This window comes from Ptychodera flava, chromosome 11, assembly GCF_041260155.1.
Source record: "Ptychodera flava strain L36383 chromosome 11, AS_Pfla_20210202, whole genome shotgun sequence".
Lineage (NCBI taxonomy): Eukaryota > Metazoa > Hemichordata > Enteropneusta > Ptychoderidae > Ptychodera > Ptychodera flava.
The window spans coordinates 36946426-36967729 of record NC_091938.1 but is presented as its reverse complement, the minus strand read 5'-3'; the positions used below and the strand labels follow the sequence as shown (position 1 = coordinate 36967729).

Genomic DNA, 21304 nt, shown 5'->3' with positions numbered 1-21304 from the left:
GTAATGAAGAATGGGAAATGGGCAATGAAATGAGCAGACAGCAGGTGATTTAAGATTAAATGTTACATCTTCACTGCAAATAAAACCATAAGTGTGTCATAAATAATACAAACAAAACAAAATCATGTTTGTTTGTTTTGTTGTATGTGAGCCACGTCTAAGAGACACAACAAAAGTACTGTTTCAGTCAGTAAATGTCACCTCAGATGCCACCAGAGAAAACCATTTCCACTCCAAAATTTCATTTTTCGCCTTGCGAGAGGGGGGACACCCCCCTCTCGCGCTCTCCCCCCCTCGTTCGCTACGCTCACTCGCCACTCAGTCGCTTCGCTCCCTCGCAGTCCACCCGTCTACTTTCTTAAATTACCCAGCTACTTTCAATGTAAGGACAACAATAACAAGTAAATGCCATAAATGTACATGATTTTACAAATATGTTTTTGTAAAGTGAATCAAAAATGTACATGTATTTACATAACTTCATTTAGTTTCTTGAATATAGTCTGTGTGCGATAGAACAGCATCTTGTTACTGGGTGTGAAAAACCAAGCAAACAAACATTGCACCGAAATTTGGTAAAAAAAAAATATATCTCGAAGAAGGAAAGTGAAAAAAAAAGTTGCCAGCATATGCCCTGTAGAAAAAAAATAATTCATGGTGAAGCACGTGGGAAAAAAAATAATGGCTCTCCACCAATCTTCCAAGCCCCCCCCCAGGATATCAAATGGTCCACCCCTTACTAGCAATGATTTGCTTCATTTTGTCAAAATTTGCATAAGTGGGTGACACAAACACCTCTATGTCTTCTATCTTAATCATTCCATTCATAATTAGTTTACTTGTGATCCGACTAAAGAATTACTAAACACCATGTTGACTACATGTTGACTAGGAATTAATATTTTCTTGTTCACAGTGGCTGCACTATCCTAAGGTCTCGAGCAATCTCAGCATTCGTTGTACATGGTACAGGCAGTCCACTAGTGTGACAAGTTATCAAGGTTGCAATCACATCAGGGAATAGTACCAGGTCCATACACTCATATCAAGGACCTTTTCAGTAATTTTCAGGAACTTTTTGAGGTACAAAAAATTGTCAGTATCACTTTTTACAATATATCATTTTTACATAACACTTTACATATCGTTATCATATCATGACCAATCATTTCGCAATTTACAAAAATTGTGAGAGGCATATCGATTTTTGAAATCCAAGGACTTTCCAGGAGCATATGGAACCTGATAAAAAACGACATGACCATACTTCCAAATCATTTATTGTCTGATAACTCCAACTCTACATAACAACTTAGTATAGCAAATTTGCAAACGCCTAACCTCTTCACTATCCAGCAACCTGAGGAGGCCCTCTCTTGACAGGTCGAGAAATCCTCTCGTCTTTACACACTCCTCAGCATTCTGCTCTATATACATGGCACATTTTTCCACCAGGCTGCCAGTGCTACTGGTCTCTGAATCTGGAAAGGAAAGAATTGAAAGTAAAGGTAAAACACTGCAGTGAAGAGAAAAAGAGATTTTAACCAGCTGAGATCATTCAAATCAACTCATTCTACAAACCTGCATATAAAAGCAATCGGATGAGGAGATCCTAAGAAATTCATTGATTTTTGGAAATTTTTGATCACAAATAGTAAAAATTGCCCAAACGGTGCAGTTTTGTAGAATTTTTCACATTTTGCACATAACTTATATATATCATTCCAATAGATCTTCACATCTACTTTCAAAGAAATCTGATGAGCAGCTTCAGCTGTCTATAAAAAAACAAACCAAATAAACCTGAAAAAAAACCCAAAACATACAAATATGCAAATGCCGGTGTGACATGAACGAATCTTACTGAAGTCAATCCAGGGAAACGCAATAGCAAGTTGCAAATCAATCAGACAAAGACTTTCAGAGGAGAATATTTTTGACAAAAAATGGGGAAAATTGCCCAAAAATGCAAATATGCAAATTCTGCCACAATCTGAACAACTCTTACTCAGATCAACCCCAAAAACCTGCATACAAGTATTAATTTCAAAGCAATGGAACTAGCAGTTTCTGAGGACAAGGTGAATGTTGACAGACAACAACAGATAATCCAGGCCTATCTGATAAGCTCTGCATCGTTGATAGTGGAGCTGACAATTGCATATGGCCAATGGCCACGGTAGAGAGGTATTCATTTTGTAGAGGACTTTTAACATATAAAATATTACAGGACTGCCACAAGGTGACCACCAAATTAGGTAACAGCTCTGAAAGATAACCACTATGACAGATTTGACTGTATATCATTAAACAATGAACAAAACATTGAGAACTACTCCGAAGAGACAACCTTTCAAGAATATTAATTGTTGAACTGATAACATACCAGTATACCAGTACTACTAATCAGGGTAGATCACATTTTGATTTTTAGATCAACATAACATTTCAATATGTTTCTCACATTAAATCAACTTAGATGTCCATCAACAAGGCTTTTACAATGCACTGTAAGGTTTTGAAAGTGATAGAGCAGCATGGAATAAACCATCCTCTAAGTTCAAATATTGGATCGGCCACATGGTGCAATACTACAAGATTCAACCTAGGTATAATAACAAGGATAGAAGAAATGCTATGCACCTCAACTAAATTGCTGTCACTTCAATCTCAACCAGAAAAATATGAATATTTCTGATCAATAAATATTTTATTGACATAAATGCCTGGGAAATTTGGAATTGAATCACTGCATTTGTGCCAATTACAGACTTCAAATATTTTATTAGATCAAACAATACAGTTAAGGCTGAAGACCCACTGCCTGGTGTCATAATTTCTTGTGACAAATTGACTCATTAGCTGCGACCTACTAGACATGAATATGAAGTAATGGCCCATGGGGCAAGAAATAATTAGTCTAAAGTAACGATAACAGCAAATTAAGCATGCAATAATGACATTGCTCAGTAGACCGTGAAATCTTGTTGTGATGTATGCACTATTCTCTCAGGAGCTATGATCACATGCATGTATTCTAGGCAAACAAAAGATGAATACTGAGATCACTGTCATCTACCAAGTCTGAGATATTTTGGAGGTCGTTCACCCCCACAAAATTAGACAGATTTGATTATGAATCATTGTAATGTTGTTACTTGACTGGCAATGGGTTTACGAGTCCGGTGATTGATGTAGCAGATGATGTCCTATAAAGTCTATAGTGTGTGTTCAGTGGGCTTGGAAATATGAATCTCAAGTACAGTGTATGTATTTCAAAAATGACTTTGAACTTGGCATTTAGATCTAACTGTATGGATTATGGATGAGTTGAATCGATTATTTATATGTACATGTTGGGCAAAGTAGCCTTACTTTATTTGAATTGAAACGTGATGACACAGAAAGATGTATCCAATCAGAAAAGGATATTATTATAAAAGTAACTTTCAAATTACACATGCTGTGCTAGTAAGGCTGACGTTACACTGTGTTGTACACACTCTGTATCTAAATATCACTCCGATGTGACTGCACTTTGCAAAGTGACATCTCTGACACTGACTGGTGTTGATTTTCACTAGACAGAGCTTGTTCCAATCTTGGGATTAAAATAGTGAGACGATGATACTTTGTAACTTGGCTCTTTCAACTTCCACTGCATGGATGGTAAATTTATTCATGATGAGTCATATTATTGAACCAGTCACTCGCTGTCCAATATTTTTATAATTCCTTAATACTGTGTCAATGGGTCAAGCTTCATCTTTGCTAACAAATTACCTTTAAGACGCATCACAGTCCAATGCTTTACTACAAAAAATCCATAAATGCCACTCAAAGCTGGTCAGGCGTTGGCGATGGATTTTGCCAATTGCCGGTATGCGGAAATCACAGCCATGTAAAAACCACAGTGATGATATTGATTGGGTTGTCAAACTAAAATGAAGAAACTGATATCCTTTCAGATGTCTGTGACTTTCCATTTCAGGTTGACGGATTTGGTTACCTTCCATGCAACAAATAGTGAAACTCAAACATTGCATGTATATCACTCTATCAGATAATGCTTATCTGGAGAGATTATTTATAAATGTGTATTACACTGGTAGACACAAATATTGACCATCACATAACACACGTCAGATTCTCTTACAGTCTGTCTGTGGAGAATTTTTTTCATTAGTAAAAAAATGTTGGTGGCTCACGACTGATGTAGGGATACAATTCACAGATGGTTAGTCACCTTGGCCTTTTCAGGGTTAAAATGTCGGCATTCCCATCCAGGGACCCCGTCATGTTCAACGTATTTAATACCTTTTATCTACAGTCAGCATCAGTGTACTCACCAGGCTGTGTCAAGACGGAGATGTTTCAATTAGCGATGGAGACAGTGTCGGCCGGCAGAAAATATGCCTATCACTCCTCAAAGTAGAGGTAGGGTTTTAACGTGCTGATAAAGCAAAATGTAATTCTTTTGTTGAACCAGTGTAATGATTTGCCTTGATTGACAAATCAGTTTAACTAGTTTAAAAAGTTGTGCTCTCGGGGCGCACAGAAGACTCTGGATAATTGTAGCTGCAAGAGCGTATGAGTCACTCTATATTGATTACACCTGTCATGTTGATAAAAGCCAAGCCACACGGCAATTCCGTCTGACAAGCTCTCCGATATTCACTAAGTCTAGACGATATGATGTGTTGGATTTTTTTTTCTCCTGAAGCAATTGACAAAAAACTCTAACTCAAAGTACAAACCATACGCCTCGAGGCATTTGTCTTCCATGCATGCTCCAAGAGTTTAGTAGCTTAGGGAACACATCTTTGAAAATCGATGAGTGACATTGCAGAGAAGGGGCTTGTGTCTGTTCTCTACATCATACTGCCAGACTGTCAAACACATCTACACAAGCCAGCCAGTCTTTACAAAAAATATTCATGTCATGTTACTGCCATTTTACATGTAGAATATTTCAAACCAAATCAACTAGTTATATGTAACTAAAGAAAATATGCGACTGGAAATTAGGTCTGAAAAAATAAATCCAAAATGGCAAAATGAATCACTTTACACAGTATTAAAATTGGCTTACGTATAACAATTTTCTGAAGAGATCTTTTGGAATACTGGGACATTATCAAAATGATGGAGCCAAATTCTTGACGTTTCTATATAAACATCATCGCTTTTCATTCACGACATTGATTACCTCATGAACATTTCTTTATAACAATCATTTCATCAAGCCTCATCATTTCAGTAAGATCAACTGTGCTGAATATTTTTGAAAACAGCATCCCTTCCCTGGCAGCTTTGCGATACCTTCGTATGCATACTGCGGTTTAGCTCTTCTCTTACAAAGGCCATACCTCTTATATTCCAGTTATCAGTTTGTTCTTTCAGGCAATAAATAAATAACTAAATAAAGACAGGGTTGGTTTCCTGTATCTTTCAAGGCAAGCCTGTAGTGAGACAATGTATCTTGTTCTGGTTAGAAGGCGTGGGGTGACTAGCGCCCTCTAGTGACAATATTCTACTGTTTCTCACAATCACTTGCTTGGGTGTTTGCATCCCCAACTTAGATGGATCATTATATCACATGTGAAACCTTGATATGTTAAAAATCAAAACTTTTCTACTCTTGGAAAGGGAACATAAACATCGATATTTCTAAGATTTTGTTGGAATATTGCAGAATAATAGGAGAGCAAAGTCAAATTTCAATGTAGTGTACCATTTTCTTCATGTGTCTCAACAATTGGTTTGTGAATACATGCAGAATAAAAGAGCTTCTTTGCAATTTTCTCTCTTATTGTGATGTGAAAAACTGGCAAATACAGGCTGGTGCACTTTTTCTCTAGTCAGACATTCTCGATGCCAATGGAAAATACAAAATACCGTGTGAATCACAGAGATGTGGCTTTGTTGCAAAAAGGATGTGGAGAATGAGCACAGTGTGATGCCTGCCTATGACCCTGAGAGTGAATCAAACCAATTTGGATATCTTTTAAGTGCCTAAACTAGGGCACCTCCAAGGGTGGCTCTATTCATGAGTCTGAAAACAAGAGTACTTCATTCAGTATTTGTGATTTCAATGTGTTGCCTGCCACAGTTTCTCAGAGTATCTAAGTCCACGTGATACAATCTACTAAAAATAATACTATCTAATTTACAGCCATTTTTATTTCTTCTTTCTGATACCAGTGAAATCCCTTTCACCAAATGTACCAGTATTGGGGTTGTAATCTGCTAAAACTACATAAAATTGGTAATATCACATTTCTTTTAGTCTCAAAGGCACATCTTGTTCCAAATCGAAAATTTCTGGCGTACAGTAAAGCCTGTAGTTAATTTTGTTCACACTCTTGTAGAAAAACCCTCTTTTCTCAAAGGCAGAAACCTAGTATTTGCACAATTCAAAAGAGTGCAATGCCTTAGCTATTCACAATGTCACAAATTCAAATCATAAAAGTGGCTGTTCTATGCAGTCCCTGGGGATATGTTGATTTTCCAATTGCTACATAAAGACATAAAGCAAATCTTCCAGTAGAAACCATAGATACAGGACTTTTCTGTTGTTGTCTATGCATACCATATTTATTTTTAAACAACTCCGATGGTAGCCTAATCACAGTGTTTGTATAAATGATTTACTGTTTATAAACTGTTTTGCAATATTATTATCACACATACAGTAGGGGTGGTGTTGTGTAAACCTGGAAGTCCATGTTTCCTAACGTGAAAACAATAAACATTACTTATCAACTGTTGTGTATTTACACTCTAACTGTGCATTATTTGTCACCGTTCACTGTGACTTTTGACATATTGTCCGTTGTTTTATTTCTGTGTTTTAGAACCATTTCTTGTTCTTCTGGCAAACCATGACAGTGTCTGGCATTCAACTTTGTCAACACAGCCTGCATCTGTGTCATGTCATATGCTGTTGACAACTGAGATTTTCATCTAGACTGGAATGCACCCATCAACAAGACCATTGCACATTGTCAAGATGCTTTGTGTTAACAAGCCTATACAGCATACTAATATACAGGTATTAAGGTGACCAGCCAACGAAAACAGAAATATAAACTTATTTTATGGAAAAAATAATTGAAATTTCAAAAGTTATAGCAATTGTTGCTGTTGCGCTTAATTATTACTTCACAACAATAGTAAGGATTGAACCATTGTACTTTCTCAGATTCATGCATAGCAATAAAGTTTTCATGAAACTCAAATGGTTCTTTTACACGACTTCTTTCATCGTAATTGTTTTTTAATTTCTTTGTGATAAGTCTCCTGGTTTATCATCTTTCATAATATAACCAAACTATATCAAAGTACATACATAATTCAGAGAATATATACGGTTATTTGTCATCTGAAAAATAGCCTGCAACGTTTACCCATTTACTTACATAGTCATACGCTGTCAGGTTTTCTGTCAAGTGTGAAAATCAAAGCATTTCAGTAGGCTGTAAAAGACATCACAAAACTAAACAAAACAGAAAACTCCAAACATCCTAGAGCTATGGTGCAGTGTCCAGACTCACAGTGCACATGGCAGAACAATCTTTTCATTAAAGCCTTCATTTGCTTGAGAACACATTGTTGGACAATGTGAACATTCCTGGGTGGGTTTTACATGTACGTACAACAACAGAAAACAAGTTGTTTCAATGAATGACACAAATTGGCGAATTGTTCTCTCTTGCCATTCACTTGTTTTTCGCGTCAAGTGAGATAAAGGTCAGTGCATGAAGAGTCTGCTCTGTGAAGGAAGAGTCAAAATGTGTTTTTGTTTCAAAACTGATCATTTTTTTCATATTTTGAAAGGAAACATTCATCTATTGGATTATTGAAAATTGATCAACAAATAGTGACTGCATTGTCAGGAAAAAAGAGAAAATAGACAAAAAACTTTTGTTTGTTTTCTGATTCATTAGTGTAAAAAATATAAAAATCTATCACCTGCCAATCATGTTTTCATGTACTAGTGCTGACTATGCTCTCTGTCCTGTCTCTCTCTCTCTCTCTCTCTCTCTCTCTCTCTCTCTCTCTCTCTCATAAACAAAAAATCTCTTTAAAAAACTAAGTACATCACAGTTATGGCAAAAAACATAAGCCTTGTAGCTTTATATACCAACAATAGTCTCTACATCTGTCTATCATAACAACAGTTTTTCTTTAAAAAGACTGAATGGCATTTTAACAAATATTTTTTGCCTTGTACGGGCTATTATAACTCCTCCCTCACCCCCTCCCCTTCGCTCTCTCATAAACAATATTTTTGTTTATTTGATTCAAAAAGTATTAAATTGTACACACATTCCCTGTCAATTGCCCCAAACATGCTGTTACATGTACTTTTTAAGTACTTTAATAATTTGGACAGACGATACTCTATTTTTACACTCTGGGAAAAATTTACAAGCCATGCAAGTAAGAATGGGTCATCCTACCAAAATCTTTCCAATCTTCAACCCCTTCTCTATAAATGGTATGATCTAGAGACTGCTTAAAACTGGATTGATCCATTACAAAATGGGGAAGGCAGGTGTGTTTTATTCTAAATGCAAAGTGCTAACTGCTTTGGAATGTTTTGCAAATGATTCCCTGAACACACAGCATGGGTGGTAACAATCTGAGTGCTGTAAGTCTCCAAAACAAACAATGAAGTGTACTGCACCGTTGAGGGACTATACTTCTCTGCAATGGAATTTGACCAATACAAACAACTATGCGCATATTGGGAGAGTGTTTTTCCCAACGCATGTTGTGTGTGACAAACACTTTCTAGGTGAATGCATGGCTTCATATTTGCACTATAAAGGATACAAATTAGGCATACACTGCACTGATCAAAACATGTCATCGGCCACACTGCCTCCAATATTCAACTCAATTCAACCACAGTTCTCTGGCGCCTTCTCTAATAATTATAGGTGACGTTGTAAGTGGAACATGTACAACAAGTTTATTGTGTGAGATTGGCAATGTCTAACTGCTTTACAAAGTGATATCAAACTCTGAAAAACTGCATTTCAAAAAGTGAGTGCCACTTGTGAATTTGCCTCATCTCCAATGAACTAAGAAAAAGTTGTGTTTCATTGAAACTTTGAAACTGCAATATTTGTGAATATGACTAACATTGAACCCTGCGTTAGAGAGCTTATTCTTGCAAAGGAACTAATTGAGTCTTGTTGCTCCTGTGGAATGCTGTACAAAAATAACCTCTGAAAAGTGTAACAGGTTAATGCAAAACTAACTTTTATTTAGGTTAAGTAAAGTCTCTGCCTTTCCTATGGGATGTCTAGGTATGTGAAAATTACAGTAAATGTTGGTACAACAAGACCATTCTTGATTCCTCTGGGTCACACAGGTGTAGCTTTTAATTAAAACATCCTTTACAACTCTTAACTGTAGATGCATGACCACAAATGCAACGTTTGCTTTCGCACAACAACAACACAAACTTTCAGCACGGTTCACTGAATACGGTCAAATATGGAAGCAATGTCCCCCTCACTTGATGGCTGGGGGTAAAGTTTTCCTTTGGCATTAAAACACATTTTATCATGTAGATAAGAGACTACAGCATACCAAACCTTCACAAGACACTTTTGTCAGATGCTACATAAACATGTTTGAGATCTGTCAAAGTTAACAATTTCTTATGATTGGAATGAACCATAAAGAAATTCTCATAAGTAAAGCTTGGATAATCAAGTTAGATCAAGACTATGTGAAAAATTGACACATTAAGGACAGATGTTAATCCTCATACACAATGAGGTACTAAGAGATGTTCAATATTGTATCTCAGGTAACACAGTAACTTCACATAAAAACAATCATCCAGTAAAATTCTCAATGCTGGACAAATAACTTTCTATGTAGAGTGTATGAGCTATATATTGAATTGTTATATATGTAAGCTGTTAGACCAGCGAATACAATACTAAACAATGTCTTGGACCAATAGTGAAAAAATTTGCCCCCAAAATTTCACATCAATTGAATAACTTGAATGAGGGTCATCCCAGGGAACTTTCAAACCAAATTTGAATGATATTGGACAAACAGTTACATAGCAGAACATGTTCAGGAAGATTGTGTAAAAATGTGAGAAAAAATTCTCAAAAATTCACATTTGCAAATTTTACATTAATTTTGTCGAAACTTTATAAAGGTATTGAAAAGAAGCTACACATCCAATTTGAAAGCTGTCAGACAAGGGGTATCTGAAGAGAAGCTGTTTGACCAAAGATGAGAAAATCAGCCAAACAATTTGCAGATGCAAATTTCCTCAACACTGAACAAATCCAAGTTCTGTTGTCCTTTGTGACTTGTTGACAAAATATTAAAAAGTTTTCTTAGTTGTGTTTTCAGAGAAGAAGTGCAGAGTTAAAGATGGATGATGACCGTACAGACAATCACCTTATCTGAATAGCCCTGCATCACTGACAGCACAGCTAATTGATATCATATCACTTTAGCAATTCATTGATTGACCATCTTTATCGTGAAATTTGCATTTCTCTAAAATCTTTCGGTATTCATTTTCAAAATTTGAGTAGAGTCTATGAAGATGACAAATACTACACAAATCATTGCCAACTGTTGGGAATGCCTCGACTGCAACATTGATTGAATGACCCGAACTTGAACATCTCACTATAGATTCAAATAGGCATTTACATCATAAACTTCCAAATAGATTTTTGCAGTCTTAATGTAATCATACAATAATTTGAATTTGCTGTCAATACAAATTAAGCCATGCAACCCAGACTGATCATGGACAAAACTGACTTGCAAATTGAAATTTTGATTCCGATGAGCCAACTAACTGGTCATTCTGATGACTATGTGGAAATCTGAATCTGGTGAAAATATTTCTGTCCCAGTTTGGGAAAATTTATTTATAAATATTTGGGGAGACTTTGAGATGAACTGTTAATCTCCTTGAGAGGGATAATACTTGTATGATGACAGTTTTATGATATGTTCATGTTCTGCCTAAATGTATGTTGTAATATAAAGTATGAATCTTTCCATTGCAATACAATGTATATAAGATGATACCAATCTTGTTGACAACCAATACCAGTTTGGAGTGAATACAGTGGTCAACAGTATATTAGACATAACATACAGAAACTTTGTTGATTGGTTAAAACTTGGCAACTAGGCAATAGAGCAAGAACCTGTACCTTACTTTGAGTGCAAACACTGGAAAATACACATAGCTGTAAATTTAATATTTAAATTACTGAGTGGATGCACACAAACAGTGAGACATTGAAGTGACAGAATATAGTGGACAGTGTACTTAAGGTAAATACTTTAAGGAAATTAGGTGTCATAAAATATAAACGGTTTGTGACCCTAGCCTTTGTGCTGTTAACCTATTGAACTTACAGCATACTGCAGCAAGCTGTTTGTGTGTTGATGTGCAATTAGTGTCTTCACTGCACTTTATCAAACATCGTCAAAAGCAGAAACCTTTTAAATTAATAACTGCAAAATAATGGTTAATCAAATCATATTTAGTTTGCGATAATCAAATTTCACAGGAAAGTTGCTGTATCTTGTACAATACAAGGTCATGAAGGTTGTATATACCTGATATGAAATTCAATTTGTCTCTCATAAAAAAAGACCACTTCATCATGCAATGTTATCATAAATTGCACCAGATGTGAAACTTCTATCGTTTGTTTGCGTTATTAATTTTAAGAAGTATGCAAACACATCTGTACAAACACAATTCCCCTTTTGCAGTATATATGTATTGTCATATGCCAAACTTTAATAATGAAAGTTACAAACTGTGGTGAATAAATTATTGCTGAAGGAAAAGGACAGACAAGACTATTGTAGTTTGAAATAAGGGTGGTATGCATCTTGAAACTGAAGGTTTATAATTTTGTTTAAACTTTCCTCAATGAAAGTTTCAACCATTCTCTTTCATTATCAAGTATAAAAATCAAGGATCACCTTCAAATTTTAGTGACAGTGTAACAAATTATCCAAAATTTACCGATATTTTTGATTCAAAATAGCAGCTATTTCTATGTTGATTCTATGGGGAAAAATTACATTTTGGATTTCACAAAAACAAAACGGTGAATTGGTTACAAATCTGTCAACACTGCAATAACAAAGCATTAGCAAAGAGGAAAAAACACATTTCTATAATTTTCTTATTGTTTATGTTGTGTTATCTCTCTACAAAAAGTGTTTTTTAAGAGTTTCTTATTCCACTTCATAAGTTTACTCCAAACATTCATGTCAAAATACCTTGTGATCAACTTAGCAATACTGCCTGTAATGTACAATGTCTCCATTGTTATCATTGTTGACAACCGACTTATAGCCTTGACAAGAATTCATTTTTCATCACAACCATTGAAAATTGTACACAATACTGAGTACATACGCAAGGCTACAACTTTACATCTCAACATATTTTAGGAAGAAGAAAACAAGAAAATAGTTGTTTTCCAGAACAAAAATAATCAAAATATGATGTTATGACTAAAGACCAATCAAAGTAGTGAAATAAAGCAGTTCTCAGTCTGACTTTAATGGGAAAATAAAAACAGAACGATTACCAATAGCCAAACCTTCAAATTGTAGAAGACATGAATCAGCCTTGTCATATGAGTTTTGCTCTCTGGCTCAGATAAAGATGTATTGTTATGATGCAGCATCTCACTCTTGTGATCACAAGATTGTTCACTACTATATGCCAGTGGTGAAAAAACCAGCAGTATAGTAGATTTTTCATATGACTGACCGTAATTTTTGTAAAGACATGATGTCAAGTGGTCAGTTTTCTGAATAGATAAAGACTAAATTCAGCAAATTCCCAATTGCATTCAAACCCACCGTGTATGGTTCCTATTTGCCTGGCAAAGACATCAGTTATCTAAACCACTCAGCTTTCAGTCAAATTTATCAGAAATTATCATAAATATCAAACTATTTTTCTTTCTTGATATTGTGGATCTCTACTGTCATAAAATTCAAACTGGTGTCATTCTTGGTTTTTGTTTTGTTTGTCTTGTTTCATTTTGTCTGTTTGTTTATTGTTTGCACTGGATGGAATGTTTATGTGTCAGATCAATAACGGCTGGATGATGAAAATGATAGAAAAAATGTAAATTGAAAATAAAATGCTTGGACTGATGACTACTTTGTTGACTTCAAAGATATATACATGTCACTTTGCTTGGCTTTGCTTCAGAATTCAATTAGAGCAAAGAACTATACAAGAACTGACAGACAAAATAACATTTTTTCTCTTTAGAATTGTCTGACAGTTGCAATTAGCCCAGGGCACCTACTCTTCCTCATTACCGCAAAGCAGCCAGCATTATGACCAACATTCATGATTTTGCCCATCGGCGTACCACATCACCATTGAAGGGGGTTAATTTGATGAGATGCAGGCAGGTGTGTGAGACATTTCCTGTCATAATTCCCTTTCATGGAGTTGTCAATGGAGTTTAAGGTATTCCATTAATCATATTCAATATTTAAAATTAGATTTCTCTGTCTGTTTGGTTAGGAACAATCGGCGGCAGTGCCACTGTAGCAATCTCCACTGTCTCTTTCATTCAATATAGCATAGCATATTACAAGTTTGCTTGACTGTGTATCTTTTGACCGGTTTATAAGTTGCCCCCACATCAAAAATGCATAAAAATATTAATAATTCAGTGGTCCATTTACTGAGCGTAGCATTCAGTTGATGGCAAGTTGATCTGCGTAGGAGAGTTGCATCTGACTGTCATTAGCTTTTTAACCCAGTGTAAGAGTGCTCAATGGTTGTCTTTTCCCACACAGAATGCTGTCTGTGTATCCATTCTATTGAAGTGCAGCAACAAAAGCTATGCATCCGTTTTCAGTGCAAACAGAATGAAATGCCAGCTTTTCTCAGCACTGGTAGAGTGGAAACCATCTGCTTTTCTCACAGTACATGGTATACACTGTGTGGGCTTATCGGAAGTCTTTCATGTCTACCACATTTACACATTTTCAGATCTGCAGCTAAAATTTCAAAACTCCCTTCAAACAGTCACTAAATACTTCAAATTATTTTTTTCATAAAACTACATTGCTTCCTTGTGGCTCTGTATATTGTTACTTTTGTTTCGCATTTTAGAAAGCCTTCACTGATTTGGAAAGGCATGTATGTGATGGGGAATTAACAGTTTAGGGGAAAAACAGCAAAGATGGTAGAAAAACTCAAAGAAACATAATACAAAGTGTCTCGATACCTGTGACGTCAATAAAATCAAAGATGAAACAGTGCTTGCATTATCAGATTAGTTTCTCTGTTACCACAGAAATAAATGACGAAGATTATTACACAATCTGGTAAGGCAATGCTAAAATTTGGTAGATTTAGTCAACAGGGACATTATTTCTTGGCATGGATATGTTGATGACAATTAGTATTCTTGAGTTTCTGCAAAAGTTTTCAATGTCTTTGCAATTGATGCACATTTCAGAAATTTATGAGGTCTTGAAGCTTCCGTGAATGCCTGAGTGATACGGATCAATATTCCTTCAAGCTACAAAAAATATCCTGAAACAAATTTCAAAAAGTCTTCAACGGTATTGATTTTCAGAATGAGCAAAATTTGACAGAGTGTGAAAATCCATGACAGCAGAGACAACTTCAAGGTATTGGATAGAAATTGGAATAACACTTGTGTTTTGTGACAGGGAAACATTTTAATAGCTGCTATGCCCTTTTCAATCGGAGAGCTAGAATAATGGCACAGTGATACAACTCAAGCTGTTACAAAGATGTTGAAATAAGACAAGATAAAATGACGCTCTGTTACACAGCTTCATTGTCTCTGAAATGCCACTGATATCTTCTTTACTTATTTTTTGATCACTGAAGAGTTAATCAGTAAATAAAATCCTCTCAATACAGTCTCACTGTCCACGTAAATCCATTCACATTTTTTTTTGTCTGGGTAGAGATTTCGATCTTAAAAATTGAAGACTTGTGCAGCACATTTACAGCGAGGCAGCAATTGTCACCCATTATCCTGATAATCCGAGGACTTCAAGCAATTGACGGGCAGGCCATACTGACAGTTGCTATGACAACGACACTGCTGATCCAATCAGAGTGAGTCATCACCAAATGGTGAGAAAGAAACGATGAACACCAACAACTTCCAGCTGACGGGATTACATCCTCTTCTATTCGATAACATGTACCTTCTTTGCATGACAAAATACCATGCCTTGTGGCAGCTTTTTTATTTTACCCCACTCTTCTTCTACTTTGTAAAGGGTTATTAGCACAAATATTTATAACTAAAGTTGATTTCACATCTAGACAGGCTCAGTTGAACAAATCAGATTTCGAGCCCACAGTGATTTCTCCCAGGAATACCACTGCAGATCTTGACTCAAAAAAGTTCATTTCACTGGGGAATTTTCCTAGGCGCTACACTCATTCCTTTTCATTTCCCTCAATGTTTTCATTTCCTGAATACAGCTAACCTTTGCAGCTGAGAATTCCACTCCTGCAATCACAACTTAACTTGTGTCAAAGTGTCAAGAACAATGGTAATTTGTCAAATTCAACACAGGATCAACTCATTAGAATTTACTATCAAAGTTTTAATTCACTGAGTATTTTGCCAACTTAACTAAAGCAAGTATTTTCAATTGACAGTTATTTTAAACTTATACACTGTTGATATGATAGTCTTCTTAAATTCTAGTAACATGTTCAATTTCATTTTACATACTTTTGGACGAAAAATATGGCAAGGATTATCAAATACCAACAGTAGAGAATAATCATATTCAAAGGACAATTGCTGTAGCTTTGACAGTATTTTTATTATTTCTCATCTCGAAAGTTACACATGAGGCATTTTGACATAAATTTCTGAGAAGAACGAGAAAATATATTGCACAAAGACAATATTCATACTGGAAAATATGCAAAGAAAATGTGTTTTACAAGAAAGTGCATTTTACAGACAGAAAAAAAAATTTACAAAAAATACTTAAAAAGTTCGATCCAAAGAAACTTTAATTCTCACTTTAATAGTTGATGATAGGTACTCCTGCTGTGAATTATTATAAAGCAGCAATTGATCCAAGTTTCCTTTGTTAGCAACAACTATGCATCAACAGACCATAAATGCTTGAAAAATTATCACCTCTGTTAGAAATCTGTGAGACTTAATTTGTTTCTAGCCATCAGCCATTGATTTTGAGATTTAATTTTGTAAGGTAATATATCGACAAATAATAAATAATACTGCAAAAAACCTATATTATGTCGTCTTTGTTATCTATAGAACCAACAAACATCTTAACATCTACTTTTATTCATGGACACTTTAATATTTCTGTCAGCTGTACACACTTTAACTCTTTCCAACTAAAGATCTCTTACTCTACTTGCATATGTTGCAATTCTAGCTTAACTTTCTCCACTGTATATGCATATTTATCACATCTATTAATAGCACGACTGTAATTTCACTCGAAATTTCGAAGGAAAATGGGTTTTTTTTCAAGTTGTGTGATTACTTTCATCCATGCCAACAACTGAACTGGTAGAGCAGCAGTTAGTTTGGAGTTGATGAGGTGCTTGGCATTGTACTGACATTCCTACAGCAATAACATGACTGATTGGCTGTGTGGCTGTATTTAGCGGCAAGATTTCTCTACCACTTGGCCGCCATCCGACACAATAGTTTCTAAAAGCTAGAATTGAATAATTCTGCCTTGCTCCAAAATACCTTGACTAACCAAGCTAACTGTGTGACAAAGGCCGACCTCTAGCATTACATTCCACTGCCTTTCACATCTCTCATTGTCCCTGAACACAAGATTGGCTGCTCATATACACTGAAACTTTGCATGAAACAAAATATTTGGACTGGTCTCTGAACACCAAAGAATAACAGACTCCGGCGATTGCTCCCGTAGTCCTGATCAAAGCACAATTTTCACAATCAGTCCCAACTTACTGCGTTGTACATTTTATGCATTTGGTCTTTACTATAAAAACTTTCAAATGTTCTATTTTGACTCAGGCTCCAATGGTGCATGAAAAGACCGCTATTACTGTATTTTCTTCCCTCACTAGAAAGATCAAACTCGATGATTCAATCAACAACACTTTCTATGCTGTACATGTCAGAATGGAATAAACTCTAACTCACTTACGAACAATATCAATCTTGATGAGCTCATTAAAGATGACAAATCCGATTTTACTGAATAACTTTATAGATGTCTTTGCATAATTCTTTTTACGGGCCATCCTCTCAAAATCAAAAGAAATTCTGCTGGCTTGAATTTTCTTGTTCACACCCACTAACAAGCTATTCACCCAAACAAGGATGAGTTGTTGAAAAAACATGGCAATTCGTATAAGCAGGCAAGTTGAACCAATGTTTTGTTTTGTTTTCCAAGCTGGCCCCTGAAGCGCTGGTGGATACGAAGTCTAGAAATTAACAAGTTGCTTGTTGGCTAAGAAAACTGTCCAGTGTGCACCCGTCTGCTTCATTTGCCAACCATAATGAGCTTTCCAAAGCTGCTGTGATCAAATACAAAGGCCAAAATGCCTCAATTGCCCTTCAAAGAGCTGCCATTTGTGTTAGAGAAGAAAAGGTGTTTTGTGGACACACTGAATGACATTATCATCAGCTTGACTGGCTGCAAAAGGCTTAGAGAGAGACCATCCTTTCACTCCTATGTTTTTTGCCCCCGGCAAAGTCCCACCAAAGGTAATACCGACAAACCTGACTGGAATAGGTAACAACAGTCGGAGAATGTAATTACCATGGATTCGGTGCCCAGACAAAAAATGACGGACACACTGTCACTTTTGTGATGGAGCTATTAAACAGAGATGCCATCCTAAAATCTCACTTAACCTTTACTAGATGCTCTCTATTCCAAACTTTAATCCTAATTTGGAGATTTTCCCGGATATTTTCAGACAGCTATTCCCATCGAGTGCTATTCACAATGGTATCTCAAAAGCCGACACATACGAGCAATATACGAGGTTCCGATCGTTTCAGAGAAGGATTTGCAGAATCACTTGTTTTATTCATAGGGATATACATCTTCACGTCACAAGCTCCAGGCTATTCTACAAAGCTTGTTGTAGCATCTTTGGTCACTTCTTTAGTCAACCCAGCTTAGGTATTGTCATTTAATTTTTTCATCAGCTGAGCACGGAAGCAGTTTTTTTTTGCCGCCATCAAATTAGTTCTAATCTCAGTAAATTGCTGGAGCAGACGTTAGCTTCTTAGTTGACTTAATAAGTCATTCAACCAGCGATAACCTCACTGGATTCAATGTCTGAATAGCATAGGTTCTGTTTGGCAGGCCCTGGGTCCGTTTAAACCACATCAAATCCATCTTTGCTTAACCTTACAAAGCTACACATTTCAAACCACCCTACAGAAGAATTGAAGTTTCTAATCCTGTTTTGATATTAAACTCTGTCAGTTTCAACTTACAGGGGAAAACCGATTTTCACAAAATAGTAGGTTTCAAAAACTTGAAGTAAATCAATCTAGACCATAACAGTCTACCAGAAGTGGTTCACATCTAACTAGACTCTTTCACAGCCCCTCATTGTGGCTGATGTAGCTTGCCTCAGTAAGCTGGTATTTCCTCACTGGCTATGCCAGCTTTCTGTGCTGGCTGCACTGTTTGTGCTGTCAGCCTGGCAAAACCAGCTAGAGTGCAGAGGTAGTGAAGGCCTGTGAAATTTTCAGATCCAAGATGAGATAAAACCCACTTTTTGAACTCACAAACTTGTCAGTACAGTACAAAATGCTACAGCTCCCTCACAAAGTTATCCCAGTTGAAACAAACCAGCCTATTATGGTACTTCTAGAACATTATAGATATCAAGGCCAGCCATCAATCAGGGAATTAGTATTTAGAACTCACATTATCAGCATTAATAGTCAATTACATACCATTTACAATTAAAATAAAATAATTTTGAACTAATTTCTTCTTGAATACCAAAGCAAATACAGTGTGATAATATCAAATTTAATGATTTAGGTGTACATGTATGCTATTGTATGAACTCCAATTCCTTCATAATCTCAAGTTCACTTTTAAAAGAACTGCACTGTATGTAACAGTGCTTGCCATAACTATAGTCATAGTCTGTGGTCTTTTCATCTTCATCACAAGACATTCCTCTTTGACGTTTTAAAGCCATTAATCAGCTAGGTATTACAGAGTATTGATGGTTGATACTTGACCCTGCACCGTCTATGGTTTCACAACAAACTTTAGGGAACAAAATACAACTTCATTCTCAATTTCACGTAGATCTGAACCAACCACTGATAACCTTTCTGTCTCTGCAAATCTAAATAATAAACATTTTGGAGGTTTGGGTTCACTGGATGAGCTAAACGAACAGTACTTAACAAGTCTCTGATGAACAAAACTTGTATTCTTTGACTAAATATATCAAAGACATACCAAAGCTATTCCAGGCTACCAATATGAGGCAATCATTATTCAGCATAAAATTTGCATAAATTATCACACTGGCGTGCATTGCCATAAAGTACTTGGCACTAGCCAATCAATGCACTGAGTTTTGCAACTATGGTAAAACCAAAAAATGGAAGATAAATGGAAGAAAACGGCAAGTGAAAATAAAATTTGTTTGTGAAAGTTACAAAATATCTTCACTGCAGCCTTTACATTTTATAGTGGACACAGACTTGCTTAAAGTCTCAGGCCATATAAATATCAAAACAGAATAAACTGAAGGAATAAACTTCAACAGACTGTCATGTTAGTGGTATGTTGTTGGGTAGATCACAGGGTGAATGTAATGACTCATAGCCAATATCTGCAGCCAAGAAAGCCAAGCAACTAGGGTTTATACTCTATTACTGGACATAAAGAGACATTGCTAATGTGGCACTCGTGCACATGGTGAAGTTGTACAGAAGCCAAACATCTCTCTTTAGCCAGTTCAGTTATCTTTTCACATACACACTGAAACTGGCATGTTACTGTCTTTGATACTTATCACTATTAGATTAGCAATGGATATTCCTTAGCTTTGCTATTGTCAATAATTCTTTACCTTTTAGTGTTCACATCCATGTAATATTAGTCTATCAATTATCACTTTGTCATCAATTCATTCCATCCAATTAGCATGAATTACACAAAATATTAAAAAGAACCAACATATTTTTTACTAATTAAAAGTACAAAGCCCTCTGATACAACTGTTTTACTGAATTTATTAATTTGTCCGTAGTTTTTGCTCACCAATGTATGATCAGACTTGCTGCTTGTAGAGATTAATTCCGTCAAGATTTAGTTCAATCATCTGTATCAGACATTTTAATCCATGAACCATAAATTTTTCTTCCCTGTGGTTTCAATGACTTTGCTATTTTGACCATAACAACAAATTTCTAAACCTGCTTGATTTTAAAATCACCAGACATTAACACATGACTTTACCATGCACTTTTCATGAAAGAAGGAGGGACGTTTTCACGCCAGGTGCAAGCTTTATTTCATTTCAGTGCAGTCAAGTGCTGTCGAAGAGTGTCAAGAGAAGTTACAAGGCAGAACTGTGAATTTCTATCCTTTCTCTGTATTGATGCAGGCTGTGTTGGAGGAGCCAGTACAGGGTGTCAAGTGAAGTTACTGGGCGGAACAGTGACTTTTTTCTTCCTCCCCAGAGTTTCACGCTATTCATCTATTGTCAGTGAATTCTGTATTGCATGACATTTAACAACATTCACACCACAAAAATTAGTTTTATCCTGTAACTGCAAAGAGTTAACCATTCAAGCGCCAAAGTCAATTTTTGTCACCTCTATAAAATATTCCCCGATCAATTTTTTCAGACTTTTGCCAAAATTTTGATCCAAAAATGTGGCCAAAGAAATGTGATGTCCACTAGGTCCAAAATTATAAAAAAATTTACAGAAAAATTCATAAAATTTTTTTAAATGTTGCACTAAAATTTTGGCGGGAAAAATGACAGCACTCAAAGGGTTACACCACCATCCCTCCACCCACAGAGGGTGGAGGGATGGTGGTTACACCATTCCGATTGAACCTCAGCTGGACTTCAGTTCCTAATTCACAAAGAACCACTGAGACATTGATTCATTTGGATACATCCTACATTTCAAGACAGCACATGGCTATTTCATTTCATTGATCTGTTTTTCAGTTTAAAGAAGCCTTTGCTGAAAAAATTCCCTTCATTAAGAAT

At 35.9% G+C, this 21304-nt stretch overlaps 1 protein-coding gene across 3 annotated transcripts in view; it reads right to left on the bottom strand.

Annotated features, from left to right (window-relative positions):
- Positions 1–21304, bottom strand: part of LOC139144198 (BTB/POZ domain-containing protein 9-like) — a 101966-nt gene that overhangs the window by 9381 nt on the left and 71281 nt on the right. For all 3 annotated transcript variants that reach the window (XM_070714849.1, XM_070714851.1, XM_070714848.1), the window contains one exon: positions 1342–1481. In XM_070714849.1, coding sequence (XP_070570950.1) covers positions 1342–1481 — 140 coding nt within the window. The remainder of the gene's footprint in view (positions 1–1341; positions 1482–21304) is intronic.